Source organism: Tigriopus californicus, chromosome 6 (genome assembly GCF_007210705.1).
Source record: "Tigriopus californicus strain San Diego chromosome 6, Tcal_SD_v2.1, whole genome shotgun sequence".
Classification (NCBI taxonomy): domain Eukaryota; kingdom Metazoa; phylum Arthropoda; class Copepoda; order Harpacticoida; family Harpacticidae; genus Tigriopus; species Tigriopus californicus.
The window spans coordinates 1,525,271-1,542,010 of NC_081445.1; the positions used below are offsets into that span (position 1 = coordinate 1,525,271).

A 16,740-nucleotide genomic window follows, 5' to 3' on the forward strand; every position below is an offset into this window, starting at 1 on the left:
ACATGACGGTTGATAATGATGCTCTATGGGGTGGATCTGCCCCAAAAAAGAAACATTTTTGATATGTGTTTCAAATGGCTACATACTGATCAAGTGAATCAATGGTGACTATCGGGCTAAACGTGTTCTTCGTTAACACGGTGTTGATTTTAAACTGGGCAATGGCATTTCAAATTTCGAAGGTTTTTGAAGCAAGATTCGGGCATCGGGAAGAAAATTTACTAAAAGTATATCGTTAGGACAATTGAATAACAGTTCACGGACCAAAAAAATGTTCAAACAAATTCCAAAACCTCTGAGTGTAGATGAATTTTCTTTTGGGCTGATCAGAGCAAACTCACTCACAAATTTGGCGGTTTTTCTTGCAGATATTTTGAGGTTGTGTCATTCAACAAAAACTTTGGAACACGTGTTCAGACTGTTGAAATTGAATCCACTACACTGGCTGGCACAAAAAAATAGTTTAGCAAAATGTACGCCTCTTCTTAGTAAAGAGGGGATGTGAAGAAGGACAATAATATCTGTGAATAGAAGTAATTTGAATTAATCGAATATTGTTTGGTCCGTGAATTGATTTCCATTATCAAACCAAAGTCAAAGGTAGTTTCCTCTGACGCCAAAGGTGGTTCCAAACAACTTTGAGATTCGAAATGAGCTCATCCGGTTTAAAAACTGTACCGTGAACATGTTCCTAGCAGTCGTCGCTGAAGGTGACAGATTTGGTTCGCCTGGTCCTTGGTTGCATTCGTGGTGTACTTCCAATTGGAAGTGGTCCATCCGTTCGGGCATTGTTGTTAATATTGCTGCTGCTCGTAGTGTTGTTGATATTGTTGTTGTTGTTGTTGTTGTTCCGATCGTGATTGGATTGACTTGATTGAATAGGACAAATAAGATCCAAATCCTCCTCCCACGAAGGTGGACGACAGAGTCGACCAGAAGTACAAGATGGATGGTTTGCAATCGGTCGGAGGTTGGCGTTCTTATGGTCCGTGAACAACCGACTTTTCTTCGCCACCTAAAGAGCGAGAGAGAAGCAGAAATACGGGCTCAAACTTTTCCCACTCCATCTTGCCTGGCTCTTCAAGCATTGAAGAAAGAGAGAGACTTGTTCCAAGTGAAACAACTTGTTCAAAAGCAAGGGTGGGCATCAGAGCTTAAATTGATAAAGATTAAAACTTTCCGCGTAAATAGGTACCGTTTGTCTGATTTACGTAGGCAAGCATTTGTGAAATGAGAAGAAACAGTGGGACCTTTCAGCTACAAGTATTGTTTGGTAACAGTTTCCAAAATTACAAACATAAAACCCTATGACAGGATGTTCTGGTTAAGAATTCACTTTTTAAAGCAAACAAAAAAGCAACTAAATGAGGGCTCAACACCAATAATCCTTTATCTTGTTTTAATGTCAGCGCAAGCTTTGCCCTAGCCCGGGAATAAAGGATATTCTTAGTGATAGAGGCATAAGCGTGAAATCCAATCTACGTGTACTTTCAACTCATGAGATAGAATGTTGGCAAAGGTCTTAAAATCCTCCTTTGTATTGAATTGAGCACCAACCCTCTATAACCTACAATCCCAGACGAGCCTTTTGTTCAAGATTGCCGTACCCTAGAGGGGCAAATTCGAACGCATTGTGTGACCAAATATTTCATGAATTATGACTTGCGACCAAGGCATTAGTAACGAAATTACACTAATTTGTTACTTTTTTTCGAAAAAGGCATTGTAATTGCATTTACATTTTAAAATTTGGTAATTGTAATGACCCAAAAACTAAAAGAATTTTGTTCCTTTTTCAGCTTCCAGAATGGCCTTTAATCTTTCGTTTTTCTCGCTTGTGATAGCTAACTGAAGGCTCAACAGGAATTGCCTTTTTTGCTACCTCATTTCTTTATTATGATTTTTATTATTTTTGTCGTATATGTCGAACGTGGTTTCACCTCTAGGTTTCTTCTGATCCATGGAGAAGATGGTTTGTAGTATTGGATTTCCGTATCTGCATGATGTTCCAATTGTCGAAGGATCTTGTCGGCGCATCTGGAAGATCACACAAAAAGAGAACTCGTGTCAAGAGGTTCTTGCCCCGTTGGAACAGGCCCCCTTCTGGCGAATCGAGGGAACTTTGGCAAGCATTCATAGGCTTACACAATCCGGGAGGAACGCTTTGGAGTCAGGATCTCTTGAGCGGCTTTGCATTCGAATTGGGGCTGTCCGTCCTCCACAAACAGGTCGTTGGGATCCTGTTCAAAGTCATCAATATCCATTTCGGCCTTGGGGGGAACTCGATAACGACACGGCCGTTTCTCGGGCGACGCATTTTCCAGCGGACTTCCCGAACTTTCTTGTCTAAAACATGAAAATCAAAAGCCATACCTTCTTGTGGTGAGGTGTTGTGGGCTTTTTTTTCTTCTTCAAAACTTGCTCGTAACTCATCAGAGAGAGAAAAAGTTGCAGAAAGGGCTCAGGCGGGTTTGGCCAGGCACGATCTGCCCAGCCACCACGTTGTCAGTCAGGGTAAGGTGGGTGGAATTTTTTTTTCTACCTCAGACTTTCCTTGTGGCCGCAAATGAACCCTGATCCTTTAGGCTCCCAAAGTTTTAGTCCTACCTCCTCACCTCAGGCCACACACCACACACCTTGTCTGTTCAAGACTGTTTGGAACACCTACCCAGTCTCAATTTTCAATCGTTAACCTGGCGCTCCCGCCATAACTAGGGGGGCTTTAAACTTTTTTTTTTAGGAGCACGTGTCAATCCCAAGTCTAGGAGTATACCTAGTAGTTTTCAATTTTGGACCAAAATGGCCAAACTATATACAGTCAGTATTTCAGGACAGTATCGAACATTTTTTTTCAACTTCCTACAGCCTCCTTTCCGTTCCCTGAAGGAGGAGCGACGACCCGGAATCTGGTCGACCTTGGGATCGGGATGACTTGTTCAAATCCCTCCGAACTCCCAGCTAAATCTTGACACATGGTCCTAATTAGAAGTGTCACACTCATCATCCATCCCCCCTTGGGGCTTTCATCGAGAAGCGAGGGGGAAAACGCAGACCTGGACTCCTTAATTGGCGACAAGGGTGTTCCAAGACGTGAAGATCGCGTGGAGGAACAGCAACTGGAAGACGACACACTGCTCTCACTGGATCCACTCGGGCCATGCACCCCCTGGACCAGGTTCGAGTTCGGTGCGGAGGAGGCCAGTACCGCGGCCGGAAAGAACGATCCCGCCAAGACACTCGTCCCATAGTACGGGTGTGTTCCACCATTCAAGATCCCTGAAAGGAGGGGTCGTCAAGTTTATACACCCTAATGTACGAGTAAGGTCTACCTTGGGGGGTATTGTTTACCTTCACACGATCGGAGTGATCCCGTGCTCCATGACGGGGATGTCGGGGACCGAGGCGAGATGGAAGTGATGGAGCTGGCCGGGAAACTCATTTGACTACTGAGACTGTCCTCACTTGACGTTCGATTGACGGGGGTCCGAGAGCCCTTGGGGTCTGATGAATGCGACCGAGGCTGCACCGAACCACTTGGGAGACTCACTCGTCCCGGGGAAGGAGAGCGGGTCCTCCGAGCTCGGAAGCTATTGGCACTCTACCCGGAATGATGGTATGGATATAAAAAAATGAGAATCAAGTTTTGAGGGGGGAAGTAATACATCAATGCCAAAATGCGTATCAAGAGCCTACAGTTTGCAGTCAGTTATTTGATGTTAATACGGAGCACACTTGGTTATACAAGTTAGCAGATGATTAAGTTAACCATTACCGAGCGATACGCGAATTAATGGCCCTGTTGGAAACAGATTTATATCCAAAATGCCCTTGTTATATTTATACTCTGATGGTCAGACACTTGACATATATTTTCAGCATCGTCAAAAAAAACGAACACCATTTTCCTTTTTCTTTGTCAATCTCAAAATATTCCAAATAAGTTATACAATAATGCAAAAAATATATTAAACCACATTAACAACACTTTGCAGCACCTTCATTGGCAAGGGATTTTATGAAAGTCGTTTTTTTACGAAGCACTTTGGTCTCGTTGAAACCACACTTGGAGTCAAGTTCCAAGTAAGAAAACACAATCACTTAAAAGAATATCGCGAAATTTCTGGACAGAATGTTTTTTAATCATGCTTCGAAGATTCATCAGTTTTGTTTCCAAAATGTGCATGTTCATGAGTTTGAGGAGATTTGATTCAAAAATCAAAAATCAAAGCATTTGGTGGCTAGTTTCAATAAAAACTGGTTTTATCAATACTGCCTTTCATTTATCTACTTGACATTTTTTTACAGATTTCCTCATCCCTACTGGGCATGGGAATGATCTTAAAATACATCTAACGCATTGGTCGAATAAGGTTTCCATCCATAAAACTTTCAAGAGTGTATTAATTTTGGAGTGGTAACTGGCTTTTCATTTCAAGTAAGATAGTAATCTTTTTGACTTTCCTACATCAAATAGACATCTGTACCAATCTAATAGCACATGGCATTTTTAGCCCCACGAGCTACTATTTCTACACGTTAAGAAATACCATTCTTCTTAATGATTAAGTTGAAGCCCAAGGGGGGGGGGAAATGAGATTTAGGTTCAAGAAAAATCCATGTCTTGTAATGGCCTCCGTGTCCATTGTTCGAGACGTTCTGGACTCACCCGAGTGCGACTGATGGGGATCCCATTCATGAGCTTGGCGTTCTGGAAATTCGAGAGGGTATCGAAATTGAACGACTTCTGTGAGCGAAGCGAATTGGAACTACTCGCCGAAGACACGTTCGAGACACCTGTAATCATGAATTCCCCCCCTTTTAAGAAAAAGCGAAACGCATACATCGGAGTGGTCCGTTTTAAAAGGGCGACAACAGACCCGAAGCGAACGAGAAATTCGACGACGAGATGGTGAGCTTTTGCTGGCGGGCAAACTTGGGCTCTTGGTTCTGTTGAAGCTTGAGGATCTTGGCTGAGCACCAAATACATCTCAAGGGAAGCTTCTTTTGTGCCACCGTGGCCTGAATGGTCCTCACGAAGCAGGTTCGACAAACCACTTGATGACCACAAGGAAAGGTCTGCATTGTGGCACGATTCAACCGGCAGAGAACACACTGAAAATGGCCATGTTTGATACGTTCAGTGTACGTTTATTTTGCAACTCGCCTCCATCCAGAGACCCCGACCCATGCGTGTCGATGCATCCACCGTTCATGGTAGAACAACGTACTACGTACCTCTTCCTCTGGAGAAGCTGCCGCCTGAGGGGTCACATCGTCGAGTTTCCCCAATAGCGTCTCCTGAAAGCAAAGCGGAAGAAGATATCGACATCATCATCCAACTCAGGCTAGGAGGCATCATGTGTTTGCTCGTTGCCATTGAGCCAGGTGGTCCTGGCAGTACACAGGATTGCTGGGAGGAGGGGAATCAAAAATTCTGCCATTGACTCCAGAGTCCCTTTTCAATTCCAAAGGAAGAAGAAGCTCTTTGAGATCAAAGACCCACTACCACCACCAGCGCCATCACCACTCGAGTAAGCAATCTCCTTGATTCGGGCTTCATTGGGCGGCAGGCAGCAGCGCTTTGAGATAGATCTGCTAAATTTGCTCCATTGGGCGCCATGATATTATGGCTTCTAAAAATGAGGGCTCGCCGCCTCAGGGTGGGTGGGTAAACATTTAGGGACTCGTATATCATTGAAATGGGCTGGAAAATGAACTTGTGTCGAGTGTTTGGAGGCGGCTTGAGCGACCTCGTTGGGTGTTCCCAACAAGGAGCAAGTCCCAAAACCAAGTGGCGGGATCTGGAACATGGTGCAGCACTGTCATTAGCACCAGATATTACATGCCAACGTTGTTGAGGAGGATTAGCCATGAAAATGGTGTACGAGGTACACCAACCTCTCACTCTCTCTCTCTCTCTGCATCATTATGGATAATCACTCGCGAGTCTCGACTGTGAATCTAGCTTCTCCGCCTAATGGAACACTCAAACGGGCTTTTTGTTCCAGATAATCCCCTTGACTTGTTTCCATTTGAACACCTGAGGCTGTTGGTAACGAGATATACTGGATTTGGAACATTGCACAGGGTTGAATCAGGCAGCAACATGAAAATAAAAGCGTTCCACCAATCTAAATTTCTTGAGTTGGGATCTATCTATGCATTTTGCTTATTTTGCTTGCGTTCATTCACAATATTCCTGTTGACAGATCTGGACGCCAACATGTCAATAAAAGTAAATGGATTCAATTTCTGCAATTTCTTTGTTGATTATCAACAAGTAACAGAGATGTTCTCAATCAATTGGCCACTATTTCCAGCATTGAAAATCGCTTTATGGCGCCATCTCTCCTAACCATGACAGAAAGAAAGGGTGAGGCTGCAAAATTTGAGAGCGAAAGACAAGGGGAAAGAATTCAGCATTAGGCACGGTTTTGAGCGTTTGGACGATTTGTTGCCCAAAGAAAATTCTAACATTAAAACTCTAGTTGGAAAAACAAGAGTGAATACATGTTGCCCAACCGAATAAACACGAATCGGAACGCTATAAGTTCAAGAAGGGGGTCTCTCCTCCATCCTCATAACTGTGCCCTTCAGCTTTGTGATTCTTCCTTCATTGGGGGATCTTCACGACCCGTACTTGCCAAGATACATCTAGCCAATATATTTGCCAGTAGATATTCACCATCTTAGGCACATTTTTGGCTTTACTTTAAGTGGAAGCTTATCTAAGAAAGACCAGTCAGTCAAGCGTTAGAATTATTATGCTTGGGGAAAGGCTTTTGACATTCCCAATCGTGTAGGAGTCTTTGACCTTTGTTTTTGACCAACTAATTCCACGATATTGTGACACTTCATACCCCCAAGAATTGTCTTAGTCCCAAGAGGTCACATTTGATTTATGTCTGCCCCTTCAAACCTACGGCTCGATTTTTAGCACGTTCCAATCAGCATCTAAACAGAAATAGGTCTTCGATTGAAAGCTTTGTGGGAATCATTTTCCGAGCAAAAACTGCCCAGTCCTACCATAGTGCATCTTTTCTCCCGTCCTAGCGCGCAAGTTCCACTAGGAGCCTAAGGGATGATGATTCATCCGTTTATTAGATCTCAAAAGGAGGTTTTAGACTCGTTCCTTTGACACCAGAAACGAAGATTAATGGAGTAATTCTCTGAGATGGCCTAATCTTGTCTTTATCAAAACAAGCATGACAAGTCCATAAAATCTGCACCGCGGCCTTTGTTCCTCCCGACCAAAACCTTGACAACAACAAAAAGGGATAAAAACGGCGGGGAACAAAAGACCAATCTTGGGACTCGAGAAGTCTTCTTGGAGCCAAGAAAATAGCTAATTCCGGAGTGCACAACCCGTTATAAGTAGGCACCAAGCCAGCCAGGGGCGAAAGAAACAAAACATTCATCACCTTATGCTGGAGACATCTGGATGAGCTTGGAAGAGCAATGACTCTGTGCAACACCAACCAACAAGAAGAAGAAAAGTCAAGCCCAATGAACAGACAAGCGCTCTAAAGTGCTTTATGGTCATGCCGCTGACCTTGGCCAACCTTTGTTTCCCACCCTTCCATATGCTAGGAGAAAAGCATGAGGGGGGGATTGATTGTCTGCCAAACGTGCATAGGGATTCACACTCTGCTATATGTTGTGAAGGAGCTACTCTGAAATGCTGAGAGCTTTGTGAATTCTTGACTGTGAGCTCATGCGGGACGATTTATGACCCTCGGGATCCAATCTGATGTCATTATCCACATGTCCACCACAGACTTGCCAATAGATCCCGAGGGCAAGGAGGACCAATCAGTGTCCTATTTTCTATTTCAGTCCGGATTCCGTGTTTTTGGCCGCCAATTGAAACGGTTCCATGGGTGTTGAAGAAGATAATTTTAGCAGTGAAGAGAGTTGAGAGGCACCTTTGGGAGCCAATTTTTGGTGAAAGGGCTCGTTGACGGGCAAAAAAACTTTTCCCATTGTTTGTCTTCCAGCTTTAGATTGAGCCGATATTTTTGGTCGAAAGCAAAGACAAGAAGTGAATTATTTCCCGATCCACCGACAAATTCCAAAAATCCCGCCCTCGACACTTTGCGTTGAGTGTTGAAAAAGTCTTCTACTCCATTCCCATCCCCTCACTCTCATTCTGGGGGTTTCGTCAGAGCGTTCAATCTTAAAAAAACACTTCAAATATCGAGAGGTTTAGAGAGTTCAGAGGCGCCGCTTGTACTAATGAAATCATCGGAATCAAATTGCTCCTCGTCACGCAACACGAGAGGCCCTTTCCCACTGACTATTGTCTACTTTGTCTATTGTCTAGGTTCTGGCTTGCCTCATTGTCACGTCGTTTGGACCTCGATTCTCCATGAATATGGTGATTGAAAAGCAGTCTCAGATGAGGTATCTTGGGCCTCACCGGGCCAAGTCAAACACGAATTGTTTGGTCTCGGTGACCTTTCCGCAAAACGAGAATGTAGAAAATAGAGAGCTCTATTATCTATGTGGCGCTACAAAACCCGCGAGTACTAATTCATGGAGGAAGTCTGCGGGGAGGCATCCTCATGGCTCCATAAAACTGAGGGCCAAAATAAGCCAGCTAATGGGCCCTAGTAGGGAAACAGGTACTTATTTTGCGCACAGCCAAAAAAGTTTGGCTCCTCCATAAGGATATTTGGCAAGCGGAACTACATGGAAATCTACCCTGAGGGAGGACTCCATGACTCCAAATATGCCAGGGGATCCCGGGACCTGTTTGTCGACAGGTTCCACACTATAGAACCAGGTGAAGTTTTTTTTACAGTTCCACTTCAGAGCTCGAGGGCCTCATTCTGGTATTCATGAGAACCACCATCCAGTCTCTGTCTACCCATTAATGTGGCCTAAATGAGCGGATTCCCTTCCGGCCAAAAACGGCTACACACCGGGTTTTCCTTGAAGAGCCTCTCCTCAGCGTTGCCATTTTGGCAAGAGGTCAACACTCAAAAACGAGAAATCAGATATCAACACCGAACTTCCCCCTTGGCCGTGCATTCTTTTACAACAACTTTGGAGGATGACTCTCTGTTCCAAAAGACCGAACTATTACACCTTCAGAATTAGAATTTCTAAGATGAACCTTCAGATTAACTTCAATGATTGCTTGGCAGCCCTGATCTTAAGTATTAGGATCATGGCTTAAGTTCCCAAGCAGACAACGAGCGGAAAGCAAACGTGAAAAGATGAGAGGACGGGGAGGCGGAGGGAGGATAGGGAAGAAAGGATCAATAGCAACGATGGGGTTGATATGGTCCCTTCTTTTAAACATCAAGTTCACGTTTCTGTCAAAGTCAGATTTTATATTTTGGCTCTCGGTATTCCACCTTCTAGAAAACAAGTTTGCGGGGGAGGAGTCCGAGTGAGAGAGAGCAAGAGAGAGCAAGAGAGTCGAAAGAAAAAAACTTGGTCGTCTTGTTTTACGAGGCAAGAACAAACCTTGACTTGGTCTTGTGTCTCCGCTTTGGCCCAATCTTGTTTCTCTTATCCATTGGGGATCCCAAGTAAACTTTGGAGATTCAATCAACCTTGAATCAATGGGGAGAAAATTGGAGGCCGAGCAGCCTACTTGTACGACAGGGCCCCTCTAATCTTTCTCTCTGAGGAGAGCCGAAAGGGGCCTCTCGAATCGAGCCGATCGATCCTTGATGAGCCAAATTTCCGGTCCAGTGGTCGGTGATCCAATAATTCGAGGCGGATCCGCATGCACAGGGATAATTAAGGCACATCCACAAAACAATCAGACCCCTGTCGTGTTGCCCTGTTACCCTTCTAGGATTATTGACGTCTTCGAGAGGCCAATCCAAAAGCGTACTCGTATTGGTCATTAGTACATACTACGTAGATGCAGCCACTGCCGTTTATTGAAACTTACAAATCTCCCTTCCTCGTTCTTTGCTTCCTTCATAAGAACAAGGAGGGATTCTCTCTTTAGGTGCATATATAGTCCAGTCGTGTGTAATCAAGGAAATAAGAATGGACTATAGTGTATATGGCACTCCTGAATCCTACATCTCAAGGGAGCAGCTTCTGAATCATGATGAGCAATGTTGAATTACAGAAAATGAAGAGACTGTTACTCCTCTGCCTGAGGTCGAGTCTCGGATCAAGATTTATGGGCCAGACATCTGCTCTTCAGAAATGATTTTGGTGGTTGGGTTTCAACTTTTGCGACGCATGCAAAGATGCCAGCTCACTTTTATAATAAAATCAAACCCAAAATAGGTTCACTTGAATAGAACTGTAGCTCTAGGTGGGTGTTAAGTTGAGTAATCTTCAAAACTATGACATTAATAAATTATTCGTAGCTTCATATTAATGCAACAATTGAATCATCAAGTTTTCAATATTAATGCTGGTTCTGGTACTCTCATTATGAGATGGTAGGGTTGACTCAAGTTTGCTTTTCCACAGAAAAATGACAAATTGACCGTTGATGTGTTACATGGTTTGCTTTTCAGTTAGTGTTGCGCATCTTTATCATGTACACCATTTACTTTCGCCTAGTCAGGAGTGTTGCTTAAAAACAAAAGGTTTCTCATTCCGGCTCTTTCAATGCTCTCGCCAACAAGAGTGTTGGCATTTATTGCTTCTTTGACCTCTCTTGGTCTGTAAAAGAATCGACAGAAATCTCCCCTGAAAATGGAGCCAAACGTCGTGGCGAAACAAAGTCCAAGTTCCTCTCAGAGGTTGGGCAATGCGTTCCACAAATGGACTGACTAGAGGTCTCGATGGAAGGAAGTCAGCTGCACTCGAAACAACCATTTCCTTGCAAATTGAGTTGACAAGAGCTCGGAAATGAAGTCAAGGGTCTTCACCAAAGCCACAGTCGATGGATGATGATGACGATGATGCTTGTTGGCTCTAGTTCCGATCACTGAGACTCACTTTGATGGAGAACTTCCTCCTGAATTGAAAGGCAAACACATTTTATAGGTGACCTCATCCCAAGAGAATGTGTGCTTCACGGTCAGAGAGTGGAATTAAGCGTCCAAGTACAAGTGTGCCAAAGTATGGCGAGTTAACACGGAGGGAACATTTGGAACAAATCGTTTCTCGTTTTGGTGGGAAGCCTATCACATTCCCAGTCTGCTTCTTCGGTGTCTCAACCACAGATATCTCCTGGGTCTAGATGTTCGTCAAAGGCCAAGAAACCACCCGAGTAAGTTGGATCTGGTCCACGAGACCCGTTCTATGGAGCCTTCTAAAGTCACGTGGGAGGGTATTTAAAATCTGTGTTTGAAAAGATATATGGTTTCCAAAACAACAGCAAATGAGACCCGCCTCCCCTCCCCTCCCTTCTTCTCCTCTCCTCTCCTCTCCTTGTCCCTCTAAGAAATGACTTTTCCTTGGGAAAAGGCCAACAAGAGTAATGACTTGGAGTTCGGTCAGCTTGGAGAGAGGCCTTTTGGGATCTTCCCATGGCAATTCCCAAACAGAAAGACCGATTGAGCGAAGCAAGGGCGAGAGAGCAAGAGCAACAACTTCGAGTGTGGGAGTGGGTCCGAAATTTGCTCATTTGTCAGGAAGGACGAGCGCAATGCCTAACAGATCGAATACCAAGGTTGGTGGGACCACCAAATGAGATTCCGCATCGACAATGAACCAATTTCCAGAGTGCCCGGCATTCTCCAGAGAATGCCATGAATTTCGCTGCACCCTTTGTCCAGATCAAATCAAGCATCAAATATGGTCCCACTTGGCAGCCGGCGGTTCAAAGAGGACCACTGCAGAAGACGGAAGCGGCCTTTGATGTGGAGAGAAAAATAGGCTTTAAACGTTTCATTGAACCCGTTTCTTTCCCACGGGCCTTTCGCGCCTTTCGCGCCTTTCGCACATGAAAGGTTCAACTACCTTTGATCCCAACGCGGACACATTTTGAGCCAATCAAAGAACCACTTTGATCCGACCTTTTTCCTACTATTGGAAATGCTCATGATCTTCCAATATCTGCGGCCGGGTTCCTCCAAGGTCACGTGGAGAGAGTGCTTCTGACAAATGGCACGATTTGGTGCATCTCATACCATTGCCTTCCCATCCAACTAATAAGGTAAATGGACCTCCTTGCACCCAACCACGCCACGTGGACGATTGTGATGATATGGCCCACTCAAACGGGGCCCCAAACTTAAGAGATTGGCCGAGGAGATAATGCAATTGGTTTGATCTCACTCTGGCCAGGTCATTCCATCTCCCTCTAATGATGCTCGTTTCTGATTGAATGGGATCTCGTGTCCACCGTGTGCAAATGAAAAGGAGCTTTTATCTATCCCCTTCACCTGCACAACTCCAGTGCAATATGGTACGTTACCACTCTCACACGCAGAAAGCAACAACATTCGATTTGTTTTGTCGTGGTTGGGAACACTTGGAATGGTAGTGATAAATGGTAAGGTAGACCAGACCGCATGTTTGACCCAGACTTGGTGGCCTTGTCCCATTCACTCGAGACGTGCTGTGAGCCACAAAATGATATGGAGATACTCAGTTTTAGTGCGCCCTCCAGGGCACCCAGGGGATTTTGGCGAATGAGCCGAAGCGAGTGAGAGCGACAGCGTTGCGAAATAAAGACTAACTTACGATTTTGGTGTGCAGCCTACTCAGCTCATGGTCCAGTTTGGCCCTCTGCTTCGCGTCCTTGGCCTTTTGAGCCTGTCCATGTCTGGGCGCCTTGATGGGGTTGCCACCGAGTCCATCAGTTCCACTCAGACCCGAGTGGGAGCCGTTGTTATTGTTGGTGGTGGTAGATGTGGTAGATGTGGAAGTGGTGGTGGAGGAGGACAAGGAGCAAGAGGTTGAAGAAGCACTTGATGGGACATTTCGAGGACTTGGCTTCAAATTGGCTGATGGAGCAGGTGCTTGTTTAGCGGCTCCCCACGACGTCTGCGGTGACCCTTGGTGTCCGCTCGTGAATTTGGAAAACCGATTTAAAAGGTTCATCACGATGTTTGCTTTGTGGATGGGGGCACCGCTCTCCATTCCGGCAGGGTTGCCGACGGGTTTGGTGATGGGCACATGGTTATTGTTCTTCTCAGGAAGATGATTGTCATTGTTATTGTTGTTCCAATTTCCCGCTCCTGAAAGAAAAAGGTGTACAGTCAACCATTTTCTTTTTCTTTGGGCACACCCATGGAATTAAGTTAAGGGTGACAAAACAAGTGTCTCCCATCATGAATTTGTTAGCAAAAGTTTTTTTTTTTAATTGAGCGGAGATACGAAAAAAATGATCCGCAGGTATCGTAGGTTCAAACCCCGGCACCGGAAGTAAACCTAACCCCACTCAAAGACCACCTTAACCCACCTTAGCAATCCACTAGTAATGTGTACACTTCAGTTCTAATCAATGGGATTGTGATGAAGTTTGGCCTGTTGGTAGTTTGTTATTTTGATTGCTGAGACAACTGTCCAATGTTTATAAGTAAAATGAAGGAATGAACTTAAGTCAAGCCCACCAACACAAACAAATGACAATACAATAGAAACTGGCTTTCCTTGAACCCTTAAGTGAATGAAATGAGTGAAATGAAACTGTTCTCTTTACCTGCCATGTGCACCTTTAAAATTTGTTGTCCCTGCTTGGGGTCATTACGTTGAGTTTCGTTGCCATTTCCGAGGTTTTTTCGATTTTAGAGGACTTCACCACTTCAGATTTTTTTGAACTCATTTTTTGCTTTAGAGCAATTTTGCATTTTTGTCCGGTATTTTACATGTATAACTCCTGGAGTACTTATTTTGGAGGACCCTTGTGTGAAGACCACGAGAAAGACTTTACCTTCATCTTAACATATTTTTCTTTGCTTCTCAGCGTTATTCAAAAAGAGCATTTTCTCGATTTTTCCAATATTTTGGTGAACGGATTTTTTTTCAACATAAAATTGGAAAAAAAAAATTGATTTTTTATTTCATCGCGGGAGCTGTGAGTCATTCATTTTAGTGCTGGCTCTACAAACTATACCACTAACATTTCTCGTAATAGACAATTACAACTGAGTCCTTAGCCGAATGAACATTCTTGAGGCCAAGGTCACGCTGCATGAAAAAAGTTATCTCCAATTATATCAGGTATTCAACATCTATTTGCCGATCACCTAATCATTGGGTTTGGTCAAACTGAATTGTTCCCCATTGCTCACTTTGGGTCAAATTTCTTGAGGTAGAATGTTATTTCTCCTCAGACAATGCTGTTTGTACCCATGACTTATGTTATAAATCTTGATGAAAACATCTGACAGGTGGCTGCTACACTGACTTTGGCTGACCATGTAAGTATCACCCAAAATAAGCGGGGAGCTTTGCCAATCAAAACTTGATGTCAGGACGCCGAGAATGTTACTTTCTATTAATAAATCTGAGAACGGTCGTACAAAAGCACCAAATAAAACTTTAAATGAACTTTGATAATGCTTAATTAATTGTAAAGTGTCATCTGAAGCATCTAAATTGCGACACTCAAAAACAGTTGCACTTTAGGGTCTTCCTCAGTCACGCAACTGATTAGCGTGTCAGGAATGTTCCAAATCATAACAGGCCCAAACCAGCGTTCATGCGCTGTCTTTTGAGTAGGAGAAGTTAATAATTTCAAACCCATGCCCAAGTCATATTTAGGAAGAAGACTCTTCGAACGCTTCGTTCATCAAGCTCTTTGTTGATTTGAAAGAAACAAAAGACGAAAACCCGTTTTACCATGCCTGTCTTACCGTGTTGGGATGGGTGTTTTTTCTTTAACCCCGGTGAATGGGATCTTGCACCTCGGCCTTCACCTCTCTTCCCCAAGGTGGCCATTGCTCCGACTTCAAAACAGGCTGTGAAATAGACGATATTGAGGAGGTTAGGGTTCACTTTATCGAAGAGTTCAATGCTTATGAGTTTGGTCCTGAGACAGAAGAGAAACTTGAGTGTTGAGGTGGGTCACACATTCCATGAATGAGGTCATTTTCTCGGGAACACCAGAGTCTGGCATAGGTTCGTCAAATTCGATCTTTGGAGCTCATTATGCCTTTGGGGTAAGAAGAAATGCTAATGTGTTGGGTCGTTTTCAAATTTTCGAAATGCCCTGGAGAAACTCCGGAAACGTTTCTCTGGAGGGTCATCTCTTAAAATAATCGAGAAATGGGTGTGTGTGTGCGTGTGTGTATATGCCCACCGATTATGTGAGGTGTAGGCCACCGGTCCAAATTTGGACCCTCTTTTCATTTCCAACCCTTTTATGGACCTGTAAAGCCCAGGGAGCAAATGGGCAAACCAAAGAAGTTCGCTTCATGGCATCAAGTAAATACCCCCTGGCTTTTATAAGATTGCACGTTTACGATTACCTCGAGATTTTTGCCTGAGGACAACTCAAGAACACCGTGTGCTCAGTCCCAAACTAAATGTGTGTTTGGAATCCGTGCCTCTGCGTATTTATGTCAAGTTGACGGATTCAATTGCCTTGATATCAAGTGCCAGGCACTACTTTCCCTAAGCAAACATTCGTTTGGAATAACGAGAAACGACTTGACAAACCGGGTCCAAGGGACTGGAATGGTCTTTTTTTGGTGTTGGTGGTCTCAAATTTCATCTCCACGTAATCCAATCCAATAAATATGGTCTGACACTAGCCCTCCAAGCAATAATGAGGCCCTTCCCAACCGAAACCTAGCCACAGACCGTAATATCGAAATTGGTCCAACTCTGGGAGCGGCTCGGAAAAGCGTTCCTGTTGGAATGATTCGTGGAAACTAAAAAAAAACACAATGTCTCGTGACCAAGTCAGTCCCAAGATGTGGGAATGCACAAAGCTCGTCTCTATCAGTGTTATCGCAGTCTCTAACTTGGATAGTAAGGAAAAACTTTGGCAGACAATTAATGTTCCCCGATGGCTCTTTTTCCTTCAAGGCTTTGGATCTAGCCCGGTGTGTTATCGCTTGTGTACTGTAGTACATGGTACGTACACAGTTGGTTCATAGCAATGCCAGTGTTCTACAGTAGTTGTTGCAATCATTATTTGGTCCAACCAAGAAACAAGCTGGTTTGGTTGGTCAATTACTTACTTGCGGGTTCACGTCACAAGGCCGGCACACTCGTCGTTTTTAATCATTGCAAAGGCCGCTTGACAAGAAGACCTTTGGCTCTATCCCGCTCCTCGACCGTGAAAGCTTTGAGGTTAAATCACACAATGGAACGCCGTCTGTTGTCCCTACTTATGATTCTCGGCGTAATGTCTTTAGCTTAAGAGCGGATATCCTGATGTGGAACACTCCTACCTCCCACTAGAAAAACTGGATCAAGTCCTACAAAACTGAGGAGCGGAAGAACCGTCTTCACTCTCTCACTCTCCCCTTCTGTCTTGGAACAAGGCAATGGTGGTCTTGTCCCGTCCCTTTTTTTCTGGAAGAGGCCAAAAGGAAGAGCAGAACGGGGAGAAGGTGGCACAATTGCCAGTTCCATTTTGAACACGGAACGAAAGATCTGATGGTGTTGAAAAGGCGATCCAGATGTCCCGAGGCCTCAAGCGCACCAACGATTGACGGTCGGTCACTGATGAAGGCAGGACCTTCTCTAAACCTCATGAAAATATGGGGTCCGAATAGGGAGAGTGCTGTTCAAAGGGAAGTGATGCGTAGTACAACGCTGTCCAATCTCATGTCGATTTGGGTTTAATATGGATTCTCTTCTGATGATTCGTCACTTCATTTCCTGAGAGTTCTTCGAGGTTCTTCGAGTTTG

The 16,740-nt window shown here is 44.3% G+C and overlaps 1 protein-coding gene across 1 annotated transcript; it reads right to left on the minus strand.

The window, feature by feature from the left end:
- Positions 1-2: 2 nt before the first annotated feature.
- LOC131882524 (ras guanine nucleotide exchange factor E-like) lies at positions 3-16,370 on the minus strand. Its single transcript, XM_059229681.1, has 11 exons — positions 16,065-16,370; positions 14,733-14,837; positions 12,616-13,112; positions 5,236-5,298; positions 4,878-5,112; positions 4,667-4,794; positions 3,349-3,598; positions 3,054-3,276; positions 2,146-2,346; positions 1,941-2,037; positions 3-1,015 (listed from the first exon to the last, which is right to left on the minus strand). The coding sequence occupies exons 2-11, from the start codon at positions 14,815-14,817 to the stop codon at positions 692-694; spliced, it is 2,103 nt and encodes a 700-aa protein (XP_059085664.1). The 5' UTR covers positions 14,818-14,837; positions 16,065-16,370; the 3' UTR covers positions 3-691.
- Positions 16,371-16,740: the final 370 nt, after the last annotated feature.